Genomic DNA, 23,632 nt, shown 5'->3' on the forward strand with positions numbered 1-23,632 from the left:
GTCCTCCAGCCACTGACTTGCTGGGAGTCCTTTCCACTCCAGCTGCGTCTCCACCCCTCCTACCAGTCTGGATGAATGTTTCTTCTTTAACTCCTTGGTTGTCAGACTTCCATACAGTTCAATTTTCTGGCAGTTCTGGTTACTTTTTGTTTTTAAATTTGTTGTTGTCCTTCTTTTGGTTGTGCGAGGAGGCACAGAGTATCTACCTATGCCTCCATCTTGGCTGGAAGTCTGGTTAGCATTTTTAATCAATAAAATATTTTTTAATTAGAATATGAACATTTTTTAAACATAATGCTATCGCATACTTAATAGAGTACAGTATAATGTAAACATAATTTTATATGCATTGGGAAAGCAAAAAAATTCCTTGGCTTGCTTTATTGCAATATTTACTTCATTGTGGTGGTCTAGAATCAAACCCACAATATCTCTGTGGTATGCCTGTGCGTTTAATAAGGTGACACATGTTAAAGAGAAAAATAAACCAGAGAAGGGGGTCAGGGAGTGGAAGGAAGATTGTGAAATTAAATAGGGTGGTCAGAGAAGGCCTCACTGAAGAGGTAACATTCAAAGGCTTGAAGGAGGTGAGGGAGGGAACTATTGGAATATCTGAGGGAAGGGTGTTCCAGGCAGAGGGAACAAACAGGACAAAAGTCCTGTGGTAGAAGATGTCTCGGAGAAATAGTGGAGGCCAGTGGGCAAAACGAGTGAAGGGAAAAGACAGAGGAGATAAGATCTGTGAGGTAACTGGAGCCGGATCGTGTAGAGTATAGTGAATCAGGGTGAGGACTGTGGTGAATGGGATGGGAAACACGGAGTGTTCTGAGCAGAGAAGAATCATGATCTGATTTAGAGAAAATACTCTTATTCCAGCTCCTCCTGCAACACCTCAGCCTCAAAAGCAAGTTATATCATCCAGTAGGGTCCAAAAGTTCAGACTTTGGGTTAGGTTGGCCTGGGTTCAAATCTACACAATTTAGGTATGTGATGTTGGACTTTGCTTTACTATGCCTCTGTTTTCCTGACTATGGATGATGGTGATCCCTACTTTAGAAGCTATGGGGTATAAAGAGGTAAGTACATTGCACGGCGCAAAGCAAGTGCACCAATGTATACATTATAAATAAATAAAAATTCCCATAACAACCCCCACGAGGTAATTATCATTGCTATATCCTTTTTACAGCTGCGGAAACTGAGGCTCAGAGGTATCCTAGCTTCAGACATAAGGCCCTGGCTTTGCCCCTCATCTGATCTCCCTCTGACTTTAGACAAATTCCTTCACTGCTATGGGTCTCAACTTCCCTGTTGGTAAAGTGCTTGGCTCTTGTGGCATTGAACACACATTTTAAAAAAAAGGATTTCATTTATTTTTAGACGGAAAGGAAGGGAGGGAGAGAAACGTCAATGTGGTTGCCTCTGCAGCGCCCCCTACTGGGGACCTGGCCCGCAACCCAGGCATGTGCCCCGATTCGGAATCAACCGGTGACCCTTCAGTTCGCAGGCCAGTACTCAATCCACTGAGCCACACCAGCCAGGGCTGAACACACATTTTTTGAAACAATCAAGTATTATGTATCCTCATTTTACAGATGACAAAACTGAGCCCTGGTAGGTAGCGTAAGTCACTCGTTCAAGGTAACACAGCTAGGAAGTGGGAAGGAGGTTTTGAACACTTGTCCGTGGAATTCCCAAATCTTTGGAACATTGTCCCTGCCCTGTGTGAAGAAAGGGCCCGCTGTTGGACCCGTATCCAAGTTGTAAATTGGTCACTCGAGGGTGTAGGGAGGTTAGATTAATCGCAGGGATCTAGGGAGAGGCCTCACGGGCCCTCAACTAGAACCCCAGACCCAAACCCGAGGAGTACCTAGTGCTGGGAATCCACTCGGTCAAAGGGAAGGGGGCGGGGACAGGAGAGCCTCGCCCCCTTACGCCACGTCCTGTTGGGCGGGGCCTCTGGGCTTTCCTCCGGGAGGGGGAGTATCGGTTAACCACTGCGTGGCCTGGCGGGCTGGAGATCCGCTGGCGGGAACCTGCCAGTCGGGGCTCCCCAGCCACACCCCTCGTGGGGTTTAAAGGGCCAGAAGGGGCCGGTTTGAGCCGAAGCCCGAACCAAGAGAGCGGGCATGAGGCGCTGCCCGTGCCGAGGGAGTCTGAACGAGGCCGAGGCCGGGAAGCTGCCGGGGTCGACCGGCATGGGGCTGGAGGCGCCGCGAGGGGGGCGGCGGCGGCAGCCGGGGCAGCAGAGACCTGGGCCCGGTGCTGGGGGCCCGGCGGGGCGGCCAGAGGGGGGCGGGCCCCAGGCCTGGACCAAGGGGTCCTGCCTCCATTACGAACGCGAGAGGGCCGGCCTCGGGCCTGAACCGGGGACAGACAGACAGGCTGATCCTGAAGCAGCTGGCCTCGGAGCGGAGACGGAGCGGCCCAGCCAAAAGACGGGGCCAGACAGGTCCAGTCCCAGGACTCATCCAGAAAGGAGCAGCCACTGGTCAGAGCTGGAGACAGCCGGGCCCTGGACGGAGACTGGGACAGACGGATTTCGTACTGATCCACGCAGGTCTGATCTTCAATGTCAGCCAGAGAGGGCCAGACCTTGGACACAGCCAGGCGTTGATGGGCCACGGACAGAGTTAGAAATACATGGGTCACAGACCCAGCCAGAGAGGTCCAGGCCCTGGGCTGACAACCAGTCTACCCACCAGAACAGGTCTAGCCTTCGGACTCAGTCAGAGGGGGCCTATCCCTCAACAGAGCCAAGTGTTGATGGCTCCTGGAGAGAACTGAACATCGATGGCTCCAGAACACAGCAGGATCCTGAAGACCCCTGGACAGGGCCTCACACTGATGGCTCCCAGATACAACAGGATAGTGAAACAGCCTGGAAACAGGTTGGCACTGATGGTTTCCCAACACAACAAACTACAGATGGCTCCTGGACACAGCCTGGCACTGATGGTGCACAGACACAAGAGACTCATGGACCTCAGACACAACCTGGGACAGACTGCCTTTTGGGGGACCCCAACCAAGATGGCCCATTAGAACGAGCACCTGGGGAGTTGGTGACTCACCTGTATTCTCACCTGGAGTATAGCTCCCTGGTCCCTGTGCCCCGCCTCATCATCACTCCTGAAACCCCTGAGCCTGAGGCTCAGCCAGTGGGATCCCTCTCCCAGGTTGAGGTGTGCAGTGGCGGCTTCTCCTCCGCCTCTTCTTTCGACGAGTCTGAGGATGACGTGGTAGCCGGGGATGGAGGTGCCAGCGACCCTGAGGACAGGTCTGGGGTGAGTGGGACCCATCCTGCCCTTAAGACCCCTTGTTCCCCTGCCTTTGCTTCGAGAAGTTCTCTAGCACCTACCAGCAATTTCATCTCCAGACACCTCTTCCATCCACTTACCTCCTCTCTCTGACAGCTGGGTTACTAACCTACTCCAGGCACCCTCCTCCGAATCCTCTTACCCACTCACCCACTGCCTCCTCTTTCCCCCCATCTACTGCCTCCAGTCCTTCAGTCTCCAAATGGGTGGCCACTGGCCACCTTCATGCCACCCAGGAGTCCTATGATGGTGTGAGTCTGTATGTGTATACACATGTATTTTTTCAGCAAAGGTCTACGACTTCTGTTGGATCCTCTGGACTGTGTGACATGTGACCCCAAAATCTGAAGAGCACTAGTACAGGGGAATAGAAAAGGTGGACTTTCTACCCCAAATTTCCTAGTCTGGGGCCTGTGGCTGCCTTAAGGTGTCCTGCGCCTTCACCACCCTTAGCCCATTCACTTTTGTAGGGAGTGAGCCCCCAGCTTTGATCAGATTCACAAAGGGCTGTGTAAACCCAAAATGCTGAGGGACTCCCTCCCCCAACTTAATCAGGGATCCTCCGGTCGTCCCACTGTTCCCCAGCTTCCCAGGGGGCCCAGGCACACTCTTGTTTACATCTTCTACCCTCACCCCCACCTTGGGTGCAGTTCTACCCTGGTGAATCAGGAGGGCTGGCAGGGCAGGTTCAGGAGAGTGAAGATTCAGGTGTGGGAGCCTCCCGTTCCCATTGCTCTGGGGCCCCTGGCTGGAGTCCACTCTGAGCCTTCCTCACCCCACATGCCTCCCTTAGGTGTGTGCTCACACATGTGGCCACAGATGTGAGGCAGACCTGCCTCAGCCTGCCTGTGCCAGAGCAAGGGAGTTGACCCGTGGGCTGTCTGCCATTGCCATTCCCTTTGCCTACTCTCTCACCTCCTTGGCATCTCAGAACAGCTAGGCTCGAAGTGCATGAAGAAAATTCACTCATGCTCAGCCCTGTGTTAACCTTCTTGCTATATTAACTCCTTTAATTCTCACAGCGGCCCTAGGAAGTAGATGCTGTTATCTCATTTTATAGATGAGGAAACTGAGGCACAAAGAGGTTAAGACAGTTCTCCAAAGTCACACCCCTTGGAAGTCACAGAGCTGAGATTTCAGACCCTTCCTGAGTACTAGGCACTTCTCTAAGTGCTTCATATGTGTTAACTCTTTGAATTCCTATGGTGAGGAATTCCTATGGCAGCATTGTGAGGTTGGGATTATTACTGTTTCCATTTTACAGATGAGAAAGCTGAGGCTCAGAGAGGTAAAGTCACTTGCTTAGGGCTGGCCAAGTCTGGTTGGATCCAGAACCACGGATTCAAATTCAGTTCTGGCTGAGTTTATAATCCAGTTATTTTTAACCTCTGCGGTGTGAGGATCTGTCCCTAACTTACTTTCCCCCAAGGTCTCCCTGTTTCCAGTTTTCTCTCATCCTCCCAGAACCTTCATGGCCCCCCTCTGATAACTTTTGAACTTTGCCTGCTCTAGCACCTCCAGTGACTCCCCAGGGCCTTCCCGATAGCGATCAGGAATTGAGTCCTGTGTTCAGAGCTTCCTGTCTCCAGGCTCCTTACCATGTTCAGCTTCCCTTCTCCCCCCACCCCACTATTGTTACAAAGCTGAAGTACACACTGTTCCTCGAACACCCTGCGCCATCCTGCCTCCACTCATTGCTCAAGCTGTTCGCTGCGCGGAATAGCCTAGCTTCCGTCTCTCTTCATTTTGAAATCCCATCTGACCTTAAAGGTCCAGTTACTTTCTTCCTTTCCTCCCTCCTTCTTTCCTTCCTTCTCACATTCATTTCACCCTCCTAATCAGACAACAGTCTCTGAGCCTCTATTATGTCTGGCACTATGTTGGCTTTGCCAGGGACAGAGCAGTGATTGAGACACTATCCTCATAGAGCTCCTGGGGCCGTGGAGGAGACAAACCTGTCACAAGTCTGTGACAGCTCAGAGTGGTCAGGGCTGAGATGAAAGAAGACCAGGGGGGTGTGGGAGTCCAGAGGAGGTGACTGGCCAGACCTGGGGTATCAGAGAGGGCTTCATGGAGGAGGGGGCATCATGAAACCATCTGAGAAAGCCCAGATTAGCCATCAGATCTAAGAAAAAGAGAAGATACCGAATCTGCTTATAATAAAAGGTTTCAACCGACCTCCTTCAATCCAAGCAACATTTTTTGAGCACCTTTTGTGTGCCAGGCCATGGGCTGGGACATAGTCCCTGCCCTCAGAGCTTGTTGTCTAGCACGGATGTAGTGGGTAAGTCCAGGTCAGGGGGGTCAGGCCAAAGGTAGAACTGTATGATTTAGGCAAGTGACTTTACCCCTCTGAGCCTCTGTTTCTTCCTCTGTACAGTCAACAGTTCTCCTGGGGTTGTGTGTTTAGGATTAAGTAGGTTATGACACTGAGTCTTTGTCAGTATGCCTGGAATGTTCCAGGTGCTTAGTAAACAGGAACCTTTATTAATCACCTCCTCTCCAGTCCAGGCAGCTGGAGGGGGTAGGGAATAAGCTCTTCCTGAAACCTGCAGTTTAACACCCTGACTTCGCTTGACCTCAGTTAGATGTCTGCTGGTAGCTGGGCTCTGAGGGGGTGGGCCAGTGTAGCCTTGACTCTGGGATGGTGGGGGGTAGGAGGGGTGGGCCACACAGCTTCCTTCTCTGGAGATGACCCGTTCGTTCTCCCTATACTTGCTGAGGGCCTGCCCTGTGCTTGGAGCGAAGAGAATATTCCGCTATGTGCGCATGCGCATGCGCGCACGGAGTCAGACACCCAGTCTCAAGAAGCTCTCGGTTGAGTCAACATGAAACAACTAAATCCTTGTTTTCCGTTTGCTTCCCCGGTTTTCTGTTGCTCTCTCTTTCTCTCTCACGACTGCTGCAATCTCTCTGTCTGTGTCCCTCTTTCTTTCATCACTTTGTTATCTGTCTCAGTTTCTTTTCTCTCTGTGTTTGGCCTCCATCCATCAATGCCCACCATTGTCATTGTCCCGGGAAGGTCTGACTCGGTTTTGTGACAGCAATGAGGCTTCCAAGTTTTTGGTGTGTGTATATATGCAATGGAGGGGAGGATTGGGGGTTGCTTGTTACTGCAACAGAACCTGGCCTATCTTTACTTGTTGGAGAAGGACCTAGAGACTCAGATATGAAGGAAGTGGTGAAAGGGAGAAATGGACAGAGACTCCTCCCCACCTTTGTGGAGGCCTGTAGGAGATCCTGTGATTGCTGGAGTAGTGGACTTGGCTCACCCCAACGAGCTTGGGAGCAGTGACTCCAGGAAGCCCCCTGGCCTTGGAAAGGCCACAGGTCCACCTTCATGCCCTCTCCTGGCACTACCTGCATCCCCTTCTCTCCCCGGACTCAGTCCTGACCCTACCCTGCTCTGCCTCACACAGAACAAACCTTGGAAGAAGCTGAAGACAGTTCTGAAGTATTCGCCCTTCGTGGTCTCCTTTCGAAAACACTACCCTTGGGTCCAGCTATCCGGACATGCTGGTGAGAGCAGGGGGCAGACAGGGCTGGGCAGGGATGCCTGGGCTGGGACAGAAAGCTGCAGAGGGGCTTGCTGTAGTTGAGTTTCCCCATCTGTAAAATGGGCTTTGTGCGAGTCCCATTGAGGTGCTTATTGCGAGGGCTTAGTCCTGGGCTGGGCCATTTATGCATCAGAGTTGAGGGTCAGAGTTGAGGGCTCTTCCCTGTTATCCCAGTGTTGGTGTGTGTGTGTGTGTGTGTGTGTCTTCTCCACCCTGGGGACAAGTGGGCTGGGCTTACATCCTAGTTCTGCTCTTTGTCAGTGACCCTGGGCAACTTACTTTCCCTCACTGGGCCTCAGTGTCCTCATCTGTGACATGGAGACAATTGTTCCTCCCTTGCAGAGTTAACTGAAGGGTTATTATCAAAATGTGTATTGAGACCGAAACATAGGCCCCTCATATATGGACATTGTTATTCCCTGTCCTCACCCTGTGTCCAGAGCTTAGGAGGCCCCCAATAACCCACAGCTGTAATGGTTTCTCCCCAGGGCCTAGCACAGTATCTGCCGCACACAGTGGCACAATGCACAACAGATGCCTAACAGACAGCGTCTTTCGTAAAGGGCTAGATAATAAGTAAGCTAGTCAGCTCTTTGGTGTCAGTCTGAAAGCAGCCATAGATAATACACAAGTGAGTGTCTGTGTCCCAATAAGACTTTATTTACAAAAACGGGCAGTGGGCCAGACTAGACAAACCATGCCCACCTGCAAAAAGAGACAGGAAGGGAACTCATTTGCTTTGTTCATCCTTAGATCTGAGTCAGAGAAAAAACAAGGCCCCCCTGAACCTGCAAACACAGGCCTGGTATCAATATGTGTCCTAGTTTCCATTGTTGAGTTTAAAACCAAACAAGCAAACAGAATACTCAAAACTTAGTGGTACGTAAAAAAGAAAACTTAGTGAAATAAAACTACCATTTAATTACATTCACAGGTTTCAGGGGTTGGGACTTCAGACAGGGCGTGGCGGGGATGGCTTGCTGCTGCTCCTTGGTATCTGGGAACGCAGCTAGGACAAGCTGAAGGCTGCAAGCTGGAAACTTTTGGAGGGTCATTCAGTCACATGCCTGGCAATCGTTGCTGACTGTTGGCTGTGTCTCAGTTGGGACTGCTGGCTGGAAAGCTTATGTGTGGCTTCTCCATGTAGCTGCTTGGGCTTCCTCACATTATGGTGGCCTCAAGTAGCAAGATTTCTTAAATAGCAGGTCAAGACTGCAAAGTATCTCTGCCAACACAGTGGAAGCTGCATCTCTTTATGACCTAGGGGAGAAGAAGGAGATTCCACTTCTTGCTGGGGGATGGAAAAATTCTAGAAGAGTATGTGGGACGGGAGCTATTATTGTACCATCTTGCGAAAGTATAATCTGAAAATACAGTCTGCCTCAGTAAGAATTGTAATTCTAATCTGTACTATCTTCATGGTCCAGGAAATGCCAGATTTGTAAATGAACCCACATAAGCCTCAGTTGTTAGCACTCTGGGACTCCAGGCAGAAGAAAATGCATAACTGCTCTAGCGAGTCCGGCTCTCCACTCAGACCGCACAAAAATTCCCACAGCTGATTGTGAGCACGCAACCCAAAATTACAAAACAAACGAGGGCACAATCTGCTGTGAAGAGGACTGTGTTTAAACAAAGAGCAGAAACAGGCCCTTCCCTTGCAGCCCTGGCCAAGATTTTGAGAGTTGCACGGAACGGGAGACAGTATTGCAAAAGGGTCGGCACGATGACAGTGGCCAGCCTGATGCCTACAGGAGGTAGGGGTTCTCTTGCTCTCACACAGTTTCTGACCCTGTCATTGACTGCGCTGCTCACAGGGAACTTCCAGGCTGGAGAGGATGGTCGGATTCTAAAGCGTTTCTGTCAGTGTGAGCAGCGCAGCTTGGAGCAGCTGATGAACGACCCCCTGCGGCCTTTCGTGCCAACTTATTACGGCATGGTGCAGAAGGATGGCCAGGCCTTCAACCAGATGGAAGATCTCCTGGCAGACTTCGAGGGCCCTTCCATCATGGACTGCAAGATGGGCAGCAGGTGCGGTCAGGCACAGCCATGAGGCAGAGGCGGAGGGTCAGGGGTGGGCATTTTTGAAGTAGTGCCAAGTCAACCTTTAAAGTGGTTGTACAGCCCTGGCTGGCATGGCTCAGTGGATTGAGTGCTGGCCTGCGAACCAAAGTCGCCAGTTTGATTCCCAGTCAGGGCACATGCCTGGGTTGCAGGCCAAGTCCCCAGTAGGGGGCGCTCAAGAGGCAACCACACATTTCTCTCCCTCTCTTTCTCCCTCCCTTCCCCCCTCCAAAAATAAATAAATACAATCTTTAAAGTGGTTGTACACACATTCCTACCAGCAGTGTGTGAGTGTTCCAGTTGTTCCATCTTCTCATCACCACTTGGCATTACCTGTTTCATTAATTTTAGCCATTCCGGTGAGTGTTTCATTATGGCTTTATTTTTGTTTTTTTGATGGCCAAAGAAGTGTTGAGCATTGACTGGCCATTTCAAAAGTGCCTGTTGGAATATTTTGCCCAATTTTCTCTTGGGCTGTCTTTTTCTTTCTTCTACTTATTTATTTTTAGACAGAGGGGAAGGGAGGGTGGGAGAGGGGGATAGAAACATCAATGTGTGGTTGTCTCTCACACGCCCCCTACCTGGGACCTGGCCTGCAACCCAGGCATGTGCCCTGCCCGGGAATCGAACCGGCGACCCTTTGGTTCGAAGGCTGGCACTCAATCCACTGAGCCGCACCAGCCAGGGCCCTTCTTCTTTTTTTATTGTATATGTTTTCCCATTACCATTTAGTCCCCTATACCCTTTCTCCTCTCTGTCTGTTTTTCCTTTTTATTGAATTTATTGGGGTGACACTGGTTAACAAAATTATACAGGTTTCAGACGCACAATTTCACACATCTGCACCCTACATTGTGTGTTCACCACTCCAAGTCTGGTCTCCATCCATCACCATTTATCCCTACTATACCCTTGTATAGTAGGGATAAATTCTTTGATTTCTAATTCTTTATATGTTCTGGGTACATGTCCTTTGTTGGAGATGCAAATACACCTACACGCTCGTCTCCAACCTCCCATTTCACTCTCTTAATATTGTCTCTTGATAGCACAGTACTTTTAATTTAGGCCAATTTGTCCATTTTTTTCATTATGGTTAGTAGCTTTGTGTTTAAGAAATGCCTACTTTGTCACATTCTCTGTGTCCTAGGACCTACCTGGAGGAGGAGCTGGTGAAGGCTCGAGAACGGCCCCGGCCCCGGAAGGACATGTATGAGAAGATGGTGGCTGTGGACCCCGGGGCCCCCACCCCTGAGGAGCATGCCCAGGGCGCCGTCACCAAGCCTCGCTACATGCAGTGGAGGGAGACTGTGAGCTCGACCTCCACCCTGGGTTTCCGGATTGAGGGTATCAAGGTGAGATCCAGGAGCTGCTAGCCTGTGGCTAGAGGGCTGGGAACTAGGCCTAGGCAGGGCTTCCTGGGGAGCTTTGGGTGTCAGGGAAACTGGAAAAAAGCAATATCTGGAGAGAGAGCAGGAGACTGCAGAGGATAACAAGATGGGGCCAGGAGAGGCCTTGCTTCCCTCATCCCTGTATCCATCAGTGACCAAGTTTTGTTTCTCTCTCTGAGCGCCCTGATTCCATCTTCTTCCCTCCCCTTGGCCCGGTCTGGGCCTGGCTCGGTCTTCTCCTTCCCCAGCCTCCTCAGGTCTATTGTCCAGCACAGCAGCTACAGCAGGGTCCCTTTCCCTTTGTGGAAAAAGATTTTCTTCCTTTCTTCCTCCCTCCCTCCCATCCTTCCTTCCTTCCTTTAAAAAAATTTTTTTTTTCATTGATTCTAGAGAGGGGAAGGGAGGGAGAAAGAGAGGGAGAGAAACATCAGTGTGAGAGAGAAGCATCGATCAGTTGCCTCTTGCACACGCCCTGACTGGGGACTGACACGGGTATGTGCCCTGACTAGGTATCAAACCTGTGACCTTTTGGAAGCCAGCCAGGGCTCTTTCTTTCTTTTTGTAAATTAAATCTAATTGTTTGAATAAGTATTCACATTGTTCAAAAGTCAAAGTAATATTATAAAAGGGGGTATAGGAAAAATCTCTCCCCCAACCCTGCTGGTATCATTGCCATTCTGTCCCTTTACCCCTACCTGTTCACAGGGCACCACTTTACCAGTGTCTTACATTTCTTCCTGCAAATACAAACAATTGCAATGGCATGTCCTCAGATTTCCTCCCTTTCTTACCCAAAAGGCGGCATAGTCCTAGAGTTTTCTGTATCATTCCATAGAGTCTCTTTTCTTTTTTTGCTTCCTTCCTCCCTCCCTCCCTTCTCTTCCCCCTCTCTCTTCTTTTTCTTCCTTCCTTCCTTCCTTCCTTCTTCCTTCTTTCTTTCCTTCCTTCCTACCTTCGTTCCTTCCTTTTCTTTCATTCTTTCTTTCAACTGCAGTAGTTCTTTGTGGATGTGCCACAGTGCCCTACTGATGGCAACCTGGATTGTTCCCGTTTTTTCCATTACAAAACATACCAATGGCACAGCTTGCAAGTGTGAAGGTTTAGCTGTAGACCAGACTCCCAGAAGCAGGATTACGAGATCAAATATGAAATTCGGGGATGGGAATATGAAATGCATTGGGGATGTTGCTAGAGGTTGCCAAACACCTTCCATAGGTGCTGCACCAACCAGTGACATGTGAGGATTCCTGTTTCCCCACAGCCTTGCCGGATATAAGTTGTTTATCCAGCTATGCCATTCTCCTATTCGAAACCCATGGCTCCCTAGCACCCTCAAGAGACGTTCCCTGGCCTAGAGGGCCCTCCAGGGTCTAGCTTCATCCTCCATCCCTCTCTTCCTCCCTGCCCACCTTCAGGCCACAGCGAAGCACTTCATTTCCTTGAAAGGGTCCTGTTCTCCTGGTTGGCCACCAGTCTTTTCCTGTCTCCTTTTAAATTTCACTTCCTCCAGGAAGCCCTTCCTACTACATGAGAACCCTCTCTTTACCTCCTCATAACTTCCTGTACTCCTTCATTATTCTTATCTCCCTTTGTGATGCTCTTGTTCAGTATCTGCCCCCTCATCTGAATGTGTCTGTCCTGTTAGCTCCATGTTAGCAGTGACCAGCTGGCACAGCACGGTTGTGTGACTCAGGTGGCTCTCTGCGCCCCTCTCAGACATAGAAAAGAACATTAGTCTCACATTTATTGAGCGCTTGCTTGCTGTGTGTGCCAGCACTGTGCTATGCATTCTACATGCCCGATCTCCTCCCATCCTCACACCAGCTTCAGCAAGTACATACCAACACAATTCCCATTTTCCAGACACAGAAACTGAGGTTGAGACAGGTGAAGTGACTTGCTTAAAGCCACCCAGCTCAGAAGTCGCAGAGTCACAATTCAAAACCAGATTCACCCCCTTCTAGAGCCCACCTGGCTAGACTGGCTCAAGCAGGGGGTTCAAGGTTAGATGTGGAAGGTCTAGCTGCTCAGAGTGTGCCTGGGGGCTGGGTTGATCTGAGCTGGGCAGGTGGGTTGGCTTCCGCTGAACAGCAAGTGAGCATGGAGGCAGGTAGGTAGCCTAGGAGGTGCCTGAGGCTGGCTGGTGTTGGTCGTGAGAAGGAAAGTTAGGACACTGCACCTTCAACCCTTGCCCTGCAGAAAGCCGATGGGACCTGCAACACCAACTTCAAGAAGACACAGGAGCTGGAACAGGTGACACAGGCGTTGGAGGACTTTGTGGATGGGAACCGTGGAATCCTGGTGAGTGGGACACCCATGCCCCAAATTTAGCAGTTTAGGGCCACCACTGTGGTTGCCCCCAATGGTGGTCTTTTGCTCAGGGCCGAGGTTGGCCGATACTGGCTGGTGTTGCTCCCCATCTGTGCGCACAGGTGGCTTGGCCAGGGCTGGCTGGTCTAGTGTGGCCACACCCACTTGTCTGGTGGCCTCGGATCATGACTTGGCCACTTGTCTCTCATGATCCAGGGTCTCGCCTGGGCTTGTTCTCACGGTGGAAGCAGCTGGCCAAGAGAACGAGTGAAAATGCAAGGCCTCTTGGTGGCTAAGTCACCGTCACCTCTACTGTGTTCTGTTAGCCAGAGCAAGTCATGGCCAAGCCTACATTACAGGGGAGCAGACGCCACCTCTTTTTAATTTTTTTATTGATTTGAGAGAGAGAAATATTGATTTGTTGTTCCACTTATTTATATATTCATTGGTTGATTCTTGTATGTGCCCTGACTGGGGATCAAACCCACAACCTTGGCACATGGGGTGATGCTCTAACCAACTGAGCTACCCGGCCAGGGCCAGACTCCACCTCTTGATGGGAGGAGCTGCTAGGAAGTATGGGTACTCAGTAATTTACTAACCTTACCCCCGTCTACACCACCCCAATGTATTCAATCTCCCCTACCATTTTCCCCATGGTTCCCCTTATGCATCACGGCTGGTATAGGACAAGGTCAGATCTCAAGGTGGGGAAGGACCCCCAAAGTCCCTATGCTAACCAAGAAGCTCTCCCTGTCAAACAGAGAAAGTACGTGGCACGCCTAGAAGAACTTCGTGAAGCTCTGGAGAACTCCCCCTTCTTCAAGACCCACGAGGTGCGAGCCCCACTGCCATGGGAGCAGAGGGCCCTGTATGTGTGTGAGGTGGGGGTGGGTTGGGGCCCAGGTTGCACTGAGGATAAATTGCTGACAGAAAGAATTAAAGCAATTAAAATGAGACCCCGTATTTGTGGGTCTGCTTTTTTACAGTAGGCAGCACAGGGGATTTCAGGGAGGTGCGTCAGTTAGGAGTGTGGACTTGAGCCAAGCAGCCTGGGATGGAGTTGGCTCTGCTACGTGACTTCTCACCTATGTGACCTCTCAGACCTTGATTTCCTACTAAGATGGGAAGGAATGATAATACCTTCCTCACAGGGCTGCTGAGGCATGAGCAACTGTTAAGTGCCATTTGGAGCATGGAAGTGCATTTAATGTCTAGCTCTTTTTTTGTTTGTTTGTTTTTGAGAGGGAGAGGGAGAAACATTGATTTTTTTTTGTCCCCTTATTTATGCATTCATTGGTTGCTTCTTGTATGTGCTCTGACTGGGAATTGAACCTGCAACCTTGGTGTATCAGAACGATATTCTAGTCAACGGAGCAACCTGGCCAGTGCTAACTCCTAGCCCTTACAATTACTTTGTAATCATAATTATTTACAATTATTGTTATCTGCATTCCTTGTTCAGTGGCTCTCTCCCTCGCCCTCTCCTGCAGCCTGTTTCTTCAGAAACATTCATCTCTCTGGGGCTGTCTCACAGAGTCTGGCAAGTGGTGACAGTGCCTCTTGCATCCTTTCCTCCCCTCCCCTGTACAAGCTCTTCCCCCACCCCCACCCAAGCCCTCTCACCTCCCTCTCCTGGTATCACTGACTTCTAGGAGAGCCCTCATCTGGAAGTCCAGCAGGCCTGGGTTTGGACCCCAGCTCTACAGGCCCGTCTGCTGGCCTGCAGGATGGGGTAACTGAGCACCTGCCTCCTGGGCGACCTGAACGTTAAGTGGACTAATAGAGGGAACGTGTGGCCCACAGGAAACCCTCAATATGTGCCAGCTGTTACTGTCACGTTTCTTATCAGAAGTCACTTTCATTGACCTTGTCACTATCTTTGTGCTTTACAAGTTCAAAGAGGAGGCCAGGGGGCCCCATCTCATCTGTCTTTGTGTTTGGTGTCATCTGTTCTGTGACTTATATTTTTACAAGACGAATTGCCAACATTTAAAATGTGAGACTTCACACCCAGATCAGGGTTTCCAGTTTCCCTCGGCACATTGGGAGAAGCGGTAACACTGGGCCTCCTGCCACATCCCAACAGCCGCCCAGAGTGGGGCAGCGTCTGCCTCTATTCACAGGCACCTGCTCGCAGGCCCCGTCATCGTGGCTCCCTGGGGGCAGTGGGGTTTGAAACCAGGTTAGGAAAAGGGAGGGTTGTGCAAACACGGAGTTCGATGAAGTCAAGGGAACTGTTTCTAATTAGAAAAACAAAAGCAGCATCTCTGAGGGCCGCATGCATGCCCCACAGGCCCTTGCTAAGTGTGTGGATCGTGGAATGCTGCTGATAACCCCACGAGTGGGCTGTGATCATCACCCCAGTTCTACAGAGGAGGAAACTGAGGCCTGGGGAAAAGAAGCCACTTGCCTGTGGTTACCAGCAGCAATCTGCCAGGGCTGTGTAGTTGCTGACTCTTTCCACGGGGAAGGCATGATCCACTTCCGTAGTCCCCACGGGGCTCTCCTGACCCATTCAGGATCCTGCAGGCATTTGAGTTTGTAACAGCTTGAAAAAGGAGACCAGTTAACATCTGTGCATTTGCTACACTGGCAACTGTTTTAAGTGCTCAACCACCCTGCTCAGATGCCCCTTGGGGACGGGACCTTCGCAGTGCTTGTTCTGCCCCTGACTGCCGCCTGTCTCCCTGCAGGTGGTGGGCAGCTCCCTTCTCTTTGTGCACGACGGCACTGACCTGGCCAAGGTTTGGATGATTGACTTCGGCAAGACAGTGGCTCTGCCTGACCACCAGACACTCAGCCACCGGCTGCCCTGGGCTGAGGGTAACCGTGAGGACGGCTACCTCTGGGGCCTGGACAACATGATTCACCTTCTTCAGGGGCTGGCCCAGAGCTGACCCACTTGCCTGCTGCCAGGTTTATTTATTGGATGGTACTCAGCTGGCTGGAGGAGCCCCGAGCTATGCGGGGGCCTGAGGTTGGCCATGGAGGCCCTGACCTCCGGGACAGGAGAGGTGATGTACACCACCCTAGCCCAGTGAAGATCTGAAGGGCCTTGGAGACCAGAGAGCGCCCAGCTCTTTCATGATACTGGGTTTGTAAGGCCTAGAGGGGACATGACATGGCTGGTCCCACTGAGTCAGAACCAGACTGGGTCCTCTGGGCAGCAAGGAAGATTCCTGAGGGGCTGCTGGAGGCCACAAGTAAACCACACACCCTGAAAGAACACGGTTCAGCTGCTGCAGGGTGCTGGCCTGACACGTCTATTACCATATGAATGACGACTCCCGCCACCAGCAGGCCCAAGGCCAGGGACCAGTCAGCTGCATCTGTGGTGCTGGGAGGACCAGGCCTCTTTGTGAACAAATGCTGGAGCCAGCGTGTCTGCCTGGGAGCGTTATGGCCCCATCACTTTATCTAGGGCCCTTCAAAGTGCTGACCGGCTCTGTGGAGGGTGTAACACCATGAGACTGGCCTGAGAGCTGACGCTGCTCTCCTGCCTTCCCAGGGCCCCTCGGATCCTCCCTGTGCCTGGGAGAACCCTGCTGACACCCTGCAGACCAAAATAGCAGCCACGTCCCGTGCAAGCTCTGTGACCAGCACCTCATTCCTCCTTGGGCCACCTCAGCCTCAGGACTTCCCATGTCCTCCCCTCACCCTTTTAGGTGCCCTTTATTTTAGCTGACTGAGGTGGCAAGAAGCGCTTTCATGGGAAGGGAAACCAGCTTGGGGATCACAGCTACCTTTCTTGGGTGGCCCCCCACCCTGAGCCCCTGCAGTGAGAGGTGGCTTGAGCCAGATGCTCAGGGTGGGTGGGGCTGCTAGCTGTCACCGCAGGCTAACAACCTGTTCAAACCAAAGATCCCAGCATTCCGAGGTGAGTGGTGCCCCCAACCCTGCCCCATTGTGTCTGTACCTGGCCTGCTGGCCCACGGGGCTGGGCTAGGGGAGGACAAGCACCTCTCTAAGTCAAAGCTCTAACACAGTCTTCCAGCGCTTAGGAGGCACGCTTCTTTTCTATTGACCTTTATACTTATTTATACAAGTTGTTAGATGGGGCAGTGCTGGGGACCTGGCAGCAACACCCCTGAACTGCTGCCCCTCTGTGACGACTCCCCAGTAAACAGGATGTTCAAAGCCAACTTCGTGGAATTTTTTGTCTCTGGGGTGTGCAGGCTCAAAGCACAGAATCTTGAGCCTGGATAACAGGGCAACAATTGGTTTGGAGTAGAGGTGCAGGCTTGGAGTACTCAGGAGGTGCCTGGCTCTGTGCTGGGTCAGGCAGGTAGCAGCAGTGGTCGTGAGAGTGCACTGGAGTGCCAACCCATCAGGGCTGGAAAGGAGAGGCACAGGTGGAGGGGCCAGGGCCAGGATGGAGGATTCCCCACTTCTGGTTAGAAACACTAAAAACCCCAAAACGCTATTTGTATACTGTAGTCTCTCTAAAGTTCCCTTGCACCGCAGACATGGCATGACCAAAACACACCTGTTCCCTCCCCTTCCAGAGGGGAGAGAACAGGTATTCATTTGTTAAACTAACCTAAAAATATGTATCTACTTATCTCATCTGTGCAGCTACTAACCTGGTTTGAATCCCAACCCTGCCACTGCCAAGCCACATGGCTTTAGCCAGTGACTGTGCTCCTCCAAGCCTGTCTCTCCATCTGCAACGTGGGGAGGACCTAGTACCTTACGCATTGGGATTGGAGCAAGTAATGAGTTAATACAGGCGAACAGGTTGGCACACTTAACTGCTCTCAGATGCATTTCTTTTCTAAAAAATCAGAACACAGAGGGAACCTGTGGTGAGTCAAGCTGGTATAGGGGTTCAGGATGAGTCACCCCAAGATGTGCCTCTGTGGTATGCGGGTTGTGAGCTAGGGTAATCAAAGACCAAAGGCTCAGTGAAACCGCCACCACCACCACCCCCTTAACTACCTAGAACAGTCTGAATTAGGGGCCTTCCCCACAATGAGATCATCAGACACTTCTCTGGCCCATCTACGGAGCAGGGTAAACTTCCAACTGCTCCCATCCTGCGGTGACCTTCTTCCTCCCTCTGAAGCCCCCAGGTGAACCTTAGTTCAGAATGGCACATATACCTCACTTTCCCCGTCTTGGAACCTCTCATGTAGGTGGGGTTCCCATTACGTATGTATGAAATTTGGTTTTTTTCTCAGTAACCTGTCTCACGTAGACTTACTAGACCAGACGAAGAACCTGAGGGAAGAGTTAAGGATGACCGTCGCCAGAGGGCTGCAGTGGGTGCACTGGGGTCCTGAGAGGACAGTACAGCTGGTGGCAGGAGGCGAGCTGGGGCTGGGAGTTTAGTTCCTATTCCCTGAGCAAAAAGCGACTGCCACAAGCTTCTCTGGAAGGCTTAAGGAGCCCAAGTTTGATTTTTTTTGCTCCCTCAGCCCGGACCTCTTGTGAACAGGTACTGGGGGCAGCAAGGTGCCCAGTGAGGAGGCAGATGTCCACAGAGATGACGGTTCAGAAGGGGTGGCCACCAGTGAGAAATGGTGGATGTGGGTGGACAGGACTCGGTGTCTGAGCTGTTGTCTGCCCTGGGAGAGGGAGCTTGTCTGTCTGGCTTCCGGCTCTAATCCCAGCCCACACAGTCGGTGCCCAACACAGAGGGTGAGGATGGGGGAGTTGGGATGACCCCCAGGCTTAAGAATGAATAGAGTGTGGGGGACTCTGTGTGAAGGATCTCTCGTTGGAAGTCTAGAAGCCCTTGGGTAGTCACAGAGGAAAACCTGTGGTCTGGGTCCCATCACCCCAGTTCAGGGCTGCAGCAGGCTGATGGCTGGAGTCCTATGGTCTGAGGAGCAGAGCCTGGCCACAGAGGCCAGCCCGTACTCCACCAGCAGGCACCACATACATCCGGCCATCGGTGGCCCGAGAGGGTGAGAAGTCTGTCAGCTGCAGGTTGCTATCCCTGACCTGGCTGTAGTCCCACAGCTGGTAATGCCAACTCTTGCCCTGTTTGGCGAGAAGGTAGACTGTGCCCTGCGAGCCTTCCTCTGGCAGTGATGGTGGCTGGTGGGGCACGCCGGGCACAGGGTGAAACAGGCCTGGCAGCTCAGGGTCCTCAGCATAGCCAGGGCTTGGCACACACTGCACACCGAGCAGGACCCCTGTGAGAGGGAGAGGCTGTGAGTGGGGGCCCAGTACTGACGGGGTGCTGGGGCACACTGAGTTTCCCCCGCAGCCCTCCAGGGAAGGTGATGCCTGGTCCTCACATTACATAGAAGTCAATTAGGCCAGCAGGCACACAGCTGGGCTGGGATCTGGAGCCGGAGTGTCTGCCCCTAACAGCCCGTCAGCACTGGGAGGTGGAGAGCTGACATTACGCAGAGCAAACACTGTCACCCAGTCGTCTCCAGCTACCTAGCAAGGAGATGCTAGGAGTGGAGCCCTCAAGGCCAGAGCCAGGAGGAGGTCGAGCAGAGCCTTGTCCTGGGCCACCTGATGCACACAGATCCCTCCTCCTTCCAAGCAGGGGAAACGAGGACAATGCTGGTCACAGCTAACATTTACTGAGATGTGCAACATGCCAGACACCACTGCTCTGAGGGTTTTCCCTGCTCTGCCGATAAGGCAGCCCTGTGAGGTGGGTTCTACTGTCACCTTGATTTCCAGGTAGGCACTTGGAAGCCCAGAGTCAGGGCCTGGAAGTGGCAGGACTGAGCCTGGAGTCCAGAACATTTGATCCAAAAATCTGCACTCTAGGCTTGTTTGTGGAAACCCCAATTGGCAGACACTGAGGCAACACTGCCTGCCAGGTCCCTGCTAAGTACAATACCCTGTGCGGCCAGGGATGGCCCAGTCCTTGTCCCGGCCTCAAGAGCACTGGGGAGGTCCCAGTGAGTACAAGGGTGAGAATGTAGGGCTGGGGAGATCCAGGGTGAGCACACAGGGACACAGGAGGGGGACTCACCTACACTCACTGCCCAGTGGGCCTTGTGGCCCTTCCTCTGACATGGCTCGTGGTTGAAGTCTTCATCATAGCTGGTGATGGGGTTAAGGCCAAAGCTGTGGTGTGGCCTTGGGGCTCACCCTTCCCCACCCCCGTTCCTGTCCTGCCCTGGGATACGGGATGAGCAATGGGTGTCCAGCAACAAGGTGCTGCAGGACACGGTCCCTGTTGGGACCAACCAGGCCGCCATGGAGCAGCTCCGCTTCGCAACCCAGTGCCTCCTCAGCCAGCTTGCCCATGTCAGCCACTGTGGGGACAGAGCAGACACAGAGTAAGGGATCACCGTGTGCTTGGTACCATTTCAAGGGCTCACAGGCGATCGAAGCCTCTAAACCTTACTGTGAACATCACCTCTTGTACAGAGAAAATGAAGCACAGAGAGGGTAAGCTGCTCGTGCAGACCACACAGCAGGAGGTGGCAGAGTTGGGATGGGACCCCAGGCAGCTTTGCTCCAGGGTCTATCTTGTAACACTTAGTGGGGGGAAGGGTCTAAGGAATGGAACAAGGCCTTCCCATGTACCTTGTCCCACCCAGCCTCTCCAGTCCATTCCTGGTGAAGAACACCAGGCTTGTGAGCCTTCTGCACCCAACTCACCGGAGAACATCTCTCCCTGGGCTGTGTAGCCTCTCTCCGTGGCCATCTGCACCAGTCTCTCTAGGGGGATGCCACTGGGGGGCACCAGGAGAGTACCTGCCATCCACAGGGCCACCAGCCCACACCTGGGAAAAATAAGCCCAGCCCCTCAGTCCCAGAGTCCAGGGCCCCCTCTGCCCTGGAAGCTGGAGTGTGGGGAATAGGTTGGCTGCCCTGGCGGAGTTCCCTTCCCCTCTCCCAGGGTGGGGAGAATAATACCCTTTCGTGGCAGAGAGGCTGGCCAAGTAGTGAGGATGAGGAGAAGGGAGGGTAGGAAGATATGTCCCCTGGGCTTCTGGGATGAGTAGCTGCCAAAGTGGAGTTGGAGACAATGGACCAGGTTCATTTGTTCTCCCACTTGCTCACTGATTCCAACTGTTCACCGTGCATGCGCCCAGGACCCTGACCTGGTGAGTTCCCCTCTCCTTCTGCTCCCCTTGTCCTCCCCAGGCTACTGGGATAAGATGAACCCATTCCTCCCACCCTCCTGGGTCTACCCTCAGTAAGCACAGCAAAGTCAAAGGCTTGGGACACAGTGGGTTCCCAAGGGTTTGGGGTTCCACATCAGGGCACATACTGAGGGCCTTCTTGGATGAGGGAGGGCAGGTCTGCACAGAAGAGGATCCAATGCAAGTCACTTCTGAAACTGAATTGGAGCCAAAATCAGGTCACACGAGAACCAGCTCCTACAGTGCCCCCGCCCCCGAGGTCTGGCTGGGAGTAGTGAAGGGGAGGAATACAGGCCCGGCAGTCCTGAGGCCTTAGCTCAGCTCTGGGATCAGTCACCGATTTCCTTCACTCCTGACAGGGTCGGTCCCTGCCCAGCCTCAACTGCTCATCTGCTCAGTGGGAATGACCCTTCCACCTGTTGCTCCCTATTCCTTCTCCTAATTACCGAAGAGGTAAAGGGCAGATGTGCAAGAGCTTTGCAACTAGGAGCCAGTGATTAGAGAAAATTTCTCGGAAGATTGTCTCTATACCCAAACTCTGATTTTTCCTTTCAAACCTGTTTCTCAAACCTGTTAAATAAGGTGAAAATTCCTTAACTCAGCCTCGACTAAAAACCAGGTAACAAGCTCCAGGCCTATAGATCATCTTGATAATGAGCCCCCGCCTCCAAGGCACAGGAGGATCAGGGAGAGGTACTTCATTTCTATTCCAAGGCCAGTGAAAGGGCAAGCCCGTGTGTGCGCGTGGGGGGTACCCTCCTGATGGAAGATGCAGCATGGTGGTTAAAAGCAAGGAGCCCCCCTGCCGGAGTTCAAACTGGGCTGTTCCTCTGTTAAGCACTGTGGCTAAGTGACTTCACTGCCTTGAGCCTCAGTTCCCTTATCTGGAAAACAGGGTAATAGTTCCTACCTCATGGAGTTGCTGAGAGGATTAAGTAAGTACTTCAAAACCGTGCTGGACACCTATGGTTGGGGCATTTAGGAAAGATTATCAACTTTCCAAGAAAGCTGGAAGTTTCTTATGAATCTGGACTAGTCACTTCTCCCTCTTCCCCTCAGCCAGGCAATTGTTTAAGTGGGGTCCGCAGAGCCCAGCCAGGTCTAGGCCCCTCCCTTCCTGCTCAGGCCCCTGGGTGTTCCAGATTCCTCCCGGGCCTGCAGACTCCAGTCCCACTACCTCCACTCCCTTGCTGTGCAAGGCCCTCCACCGGACAGTCGTCTTCCTTCACACGGCCCTCCATGCCCTGTCCTGCCCAACTGTCAAACCCCATGCTTGTCACTTCCCCTGTCCCGTTAAAGAACGTGTCTTCATTTCACTCTGGGTCTCTGCTTACTCTCATCACATAGCTTTGATGACTTGCTCAATAGCATTCAGGGGTCCTCTTCAGGCAGGCCCCATTGGTCCCCAGCCTGGGCTGGGAACTCTGGACTCCCTCATCACTCCCTCTGCCCACGCTTCGCTGTCACCATCTGCTGGAGGGAAGGACATGTTTTTCTCACTGGACTAAGTGCTTGTGAGGGGAGGATCCTTCTACATGGCCGAAGCAGTCAGGCTGTTTGACCTTGAGGAAATGGGAAACCCCAAGAGGACACGGAGGAAGCTATGTGGGGACAGGTGGTTCGGTGAGCCCCTGGGTGGGTGGAGTGGGGAACTCAAACCCTACCGGTCCTTGTGAAGCTTTAGGAGCCTCTTCGTGTCTTCTCTGCTCCCAGGGGTTGTGCCGGCCTTCTCCAAGGCTTCTTTCAGAAGATGGCTCTTCTCTAGGCCGAAAACATGAGGGGGAGCAGCACCTGTGCCAGGCGGTAGAGGTGGCAGTGGTGGTGGTGGGGGAATAAGGGCCTGGAGACTTGAGGGAGAGGGTAGAAAGGCTAAGTCCGGGAGATGTGGGGGTAGGGGAGGTGGGGTGATGGGGGCCTGGGATGAAGGGTTTCTTGGAGGAGGGACTGGGGGCTCTAAGGGAGAAGAGCATGAAGAAATCATTTAAGGACGGGAGACGAGGATTCTCCAAAATGGGTTGGTCTCAGGGATGGACAGTTTGAAAATTTTAGGGCAGAGTTCCGGAATTGGGGCGCTGAGCAATGGCATTGAAAGGATCGCGGCTAAAATTTGGAAACACGAAGCAAGGATAGGGGAGACTCAAATCAGCTGGTCTCTGGGGGTTAAGAGGGCGGTGTCCTTTAATCCGGAACCAGATTTGTAGTATGCAATTGGGTTGCTAGCCTGAAAGAGGAAAATTGAATAGGAGTTAATTTATTATCTGGGCTAGATTTGGAAACTTAGGGGTCAGTTTTTGGGATATAACGACAGCTCACACTCGGGTGAGGCGCTAAGGGTGGGATTTAGAGGCCCAAAGCTAAAGACCAGGTAATAATTTAGGATGTGTTCCACTCCCCCCTCCCCCGCCCCCATACATCCCGAGCCGGAGTCTGGAAGCTTTGAGCTGACCTTAGAGTCAGAGGTCAAGAGGTCAAAAGGACACCTGGCAGGAAAAATGGCCTAGTTGTGGAGAAGGTTCTGGAATCAGGGCGCAACAGGAAAAGCCTGTAGGAAAAGGAAGGCTCAGAGATCGAAGGCCGTTGGAATCCAAGATACCGCTGGGATGGGCGGTATGTGATCAGAAAGTAAAACGCACCTCCCCTTCCCGCAAAATGGTGGCCGCAGGATACAACCTGTCCGATTTCAAGGAGCGGGGGCTCGTGTGCTCGCCAGTTCCTTTAGCGATCACGTGACAGATTGCGGGGCGTTGGGGGAGAGGTGGGGCTCCTGAAGGACTGCCTCCGGAAGAGGCTGTAGCGCGAAAGGTGCTCTCCTCATTGATTGGTCCGGCGTCAGAGGCGGGAACCCAGGTGGTTTTTTGATTGGCAAAGTCTATGTCGGGATTGATTGGCAAGATCTGGCCCAAGATTTGATTGGCAAGGTC

General features: G+C 52.3%; 2 protein-coding genes across 5 annotated transcripts; one reads left to right on the forward strand and one right to left on the reverse strand.

The window, feature by feature from the left end:
* The first annotated feature begins 1,913 nt into the window (after window positions 1–1,913).
* ITPKC (inositol-trisphosphate 3-kinase C) lies at window positions 1,914–16,787 on the forward strand. Its single transcript, XM_045185436.3, has 7 exons — window positions 1,914–3,287; window positions 6,740–6,839; window positions 8,695–8,908; window positions 10,092–10,296; window positions 12,532–12,633; window positions 13,407–13,478; window positions 15,339–16,787. Exons 1-7 carry the CDS (start codon window positions 2,130–2,132, stop codon window positions 15,540–15,542), a joined length of 2,055 nt encoding a protein of 684 aa, XP_045041371.2. The 5' UTR covers window positions 1,914–2,129; the 3' UTR covers window positions 15,543–16,787.
* Window positions 16,776–23,451, reverse strand: ACTMAP (actin maturation protease). 4 transcript variants are annotated; one of them, XM_024577467.4, is made up of 8 exons: window positions 22,376–22,494; window positions 22,046–22,181; window positions 21,622–21,674; window positions 20,840–20,908; window positions 20,224–20,348; window positions 19,745–19,874; window positions 19,589–19,659; window positions 16,776–18,785 (listed from the first exon to the last, which is right to left on the reverse strand). In XM_024577467.4, the coding sequence occupies exons 2-8, from the start codon at window positions 22,049–22,051 to the stop codon at window positions 18,463–18,465; spliced, it is 777 nt and encodes a 258-aa protein (XP_024433235.2). In that variant the 5' UTR covers window positions 22,052–22,181; window positions 22,376–22,494; the 3' UTR covers window positions 16,776–18,462. The 4 variants fall into 4 exon arrangements, with proteins under 4 accessions (XP_024433235.2, XP_071076114.1, XP_045041372.2 ...); XM_071220013.1 differs by having other exon boundaries at window positions 22,046–22,184; window positions 22,376–22,458; XM_045185437.3 differs by lacking the exons at window positions 20,840–20,908; window positions 21,622–21,674; window positions 22,046–22,181 and adding exons at window positions 23,158–23,253; window positions 23,345–23,451 and having other exon boundaries at window positions 22,376–22,932.
* Window positions 23,452–23,632: the final 181 nt, after the last annotated feature.

The sequence above is a fragment of the Desmodus rotundus genome, chromosome 12 (assembly GCF_022682495.2).
Source record: "Desmodus rotundus isolate HL8 chromosome 12, HLdesRot8A.1, whole genome shotgun sequence".
Lineage (NCBI taxonomy): Eukaryota > Metazoa > Chordata > Mammalia > Chiroptera > Phyllostomidae > Desmodus > Desmodus rotundus.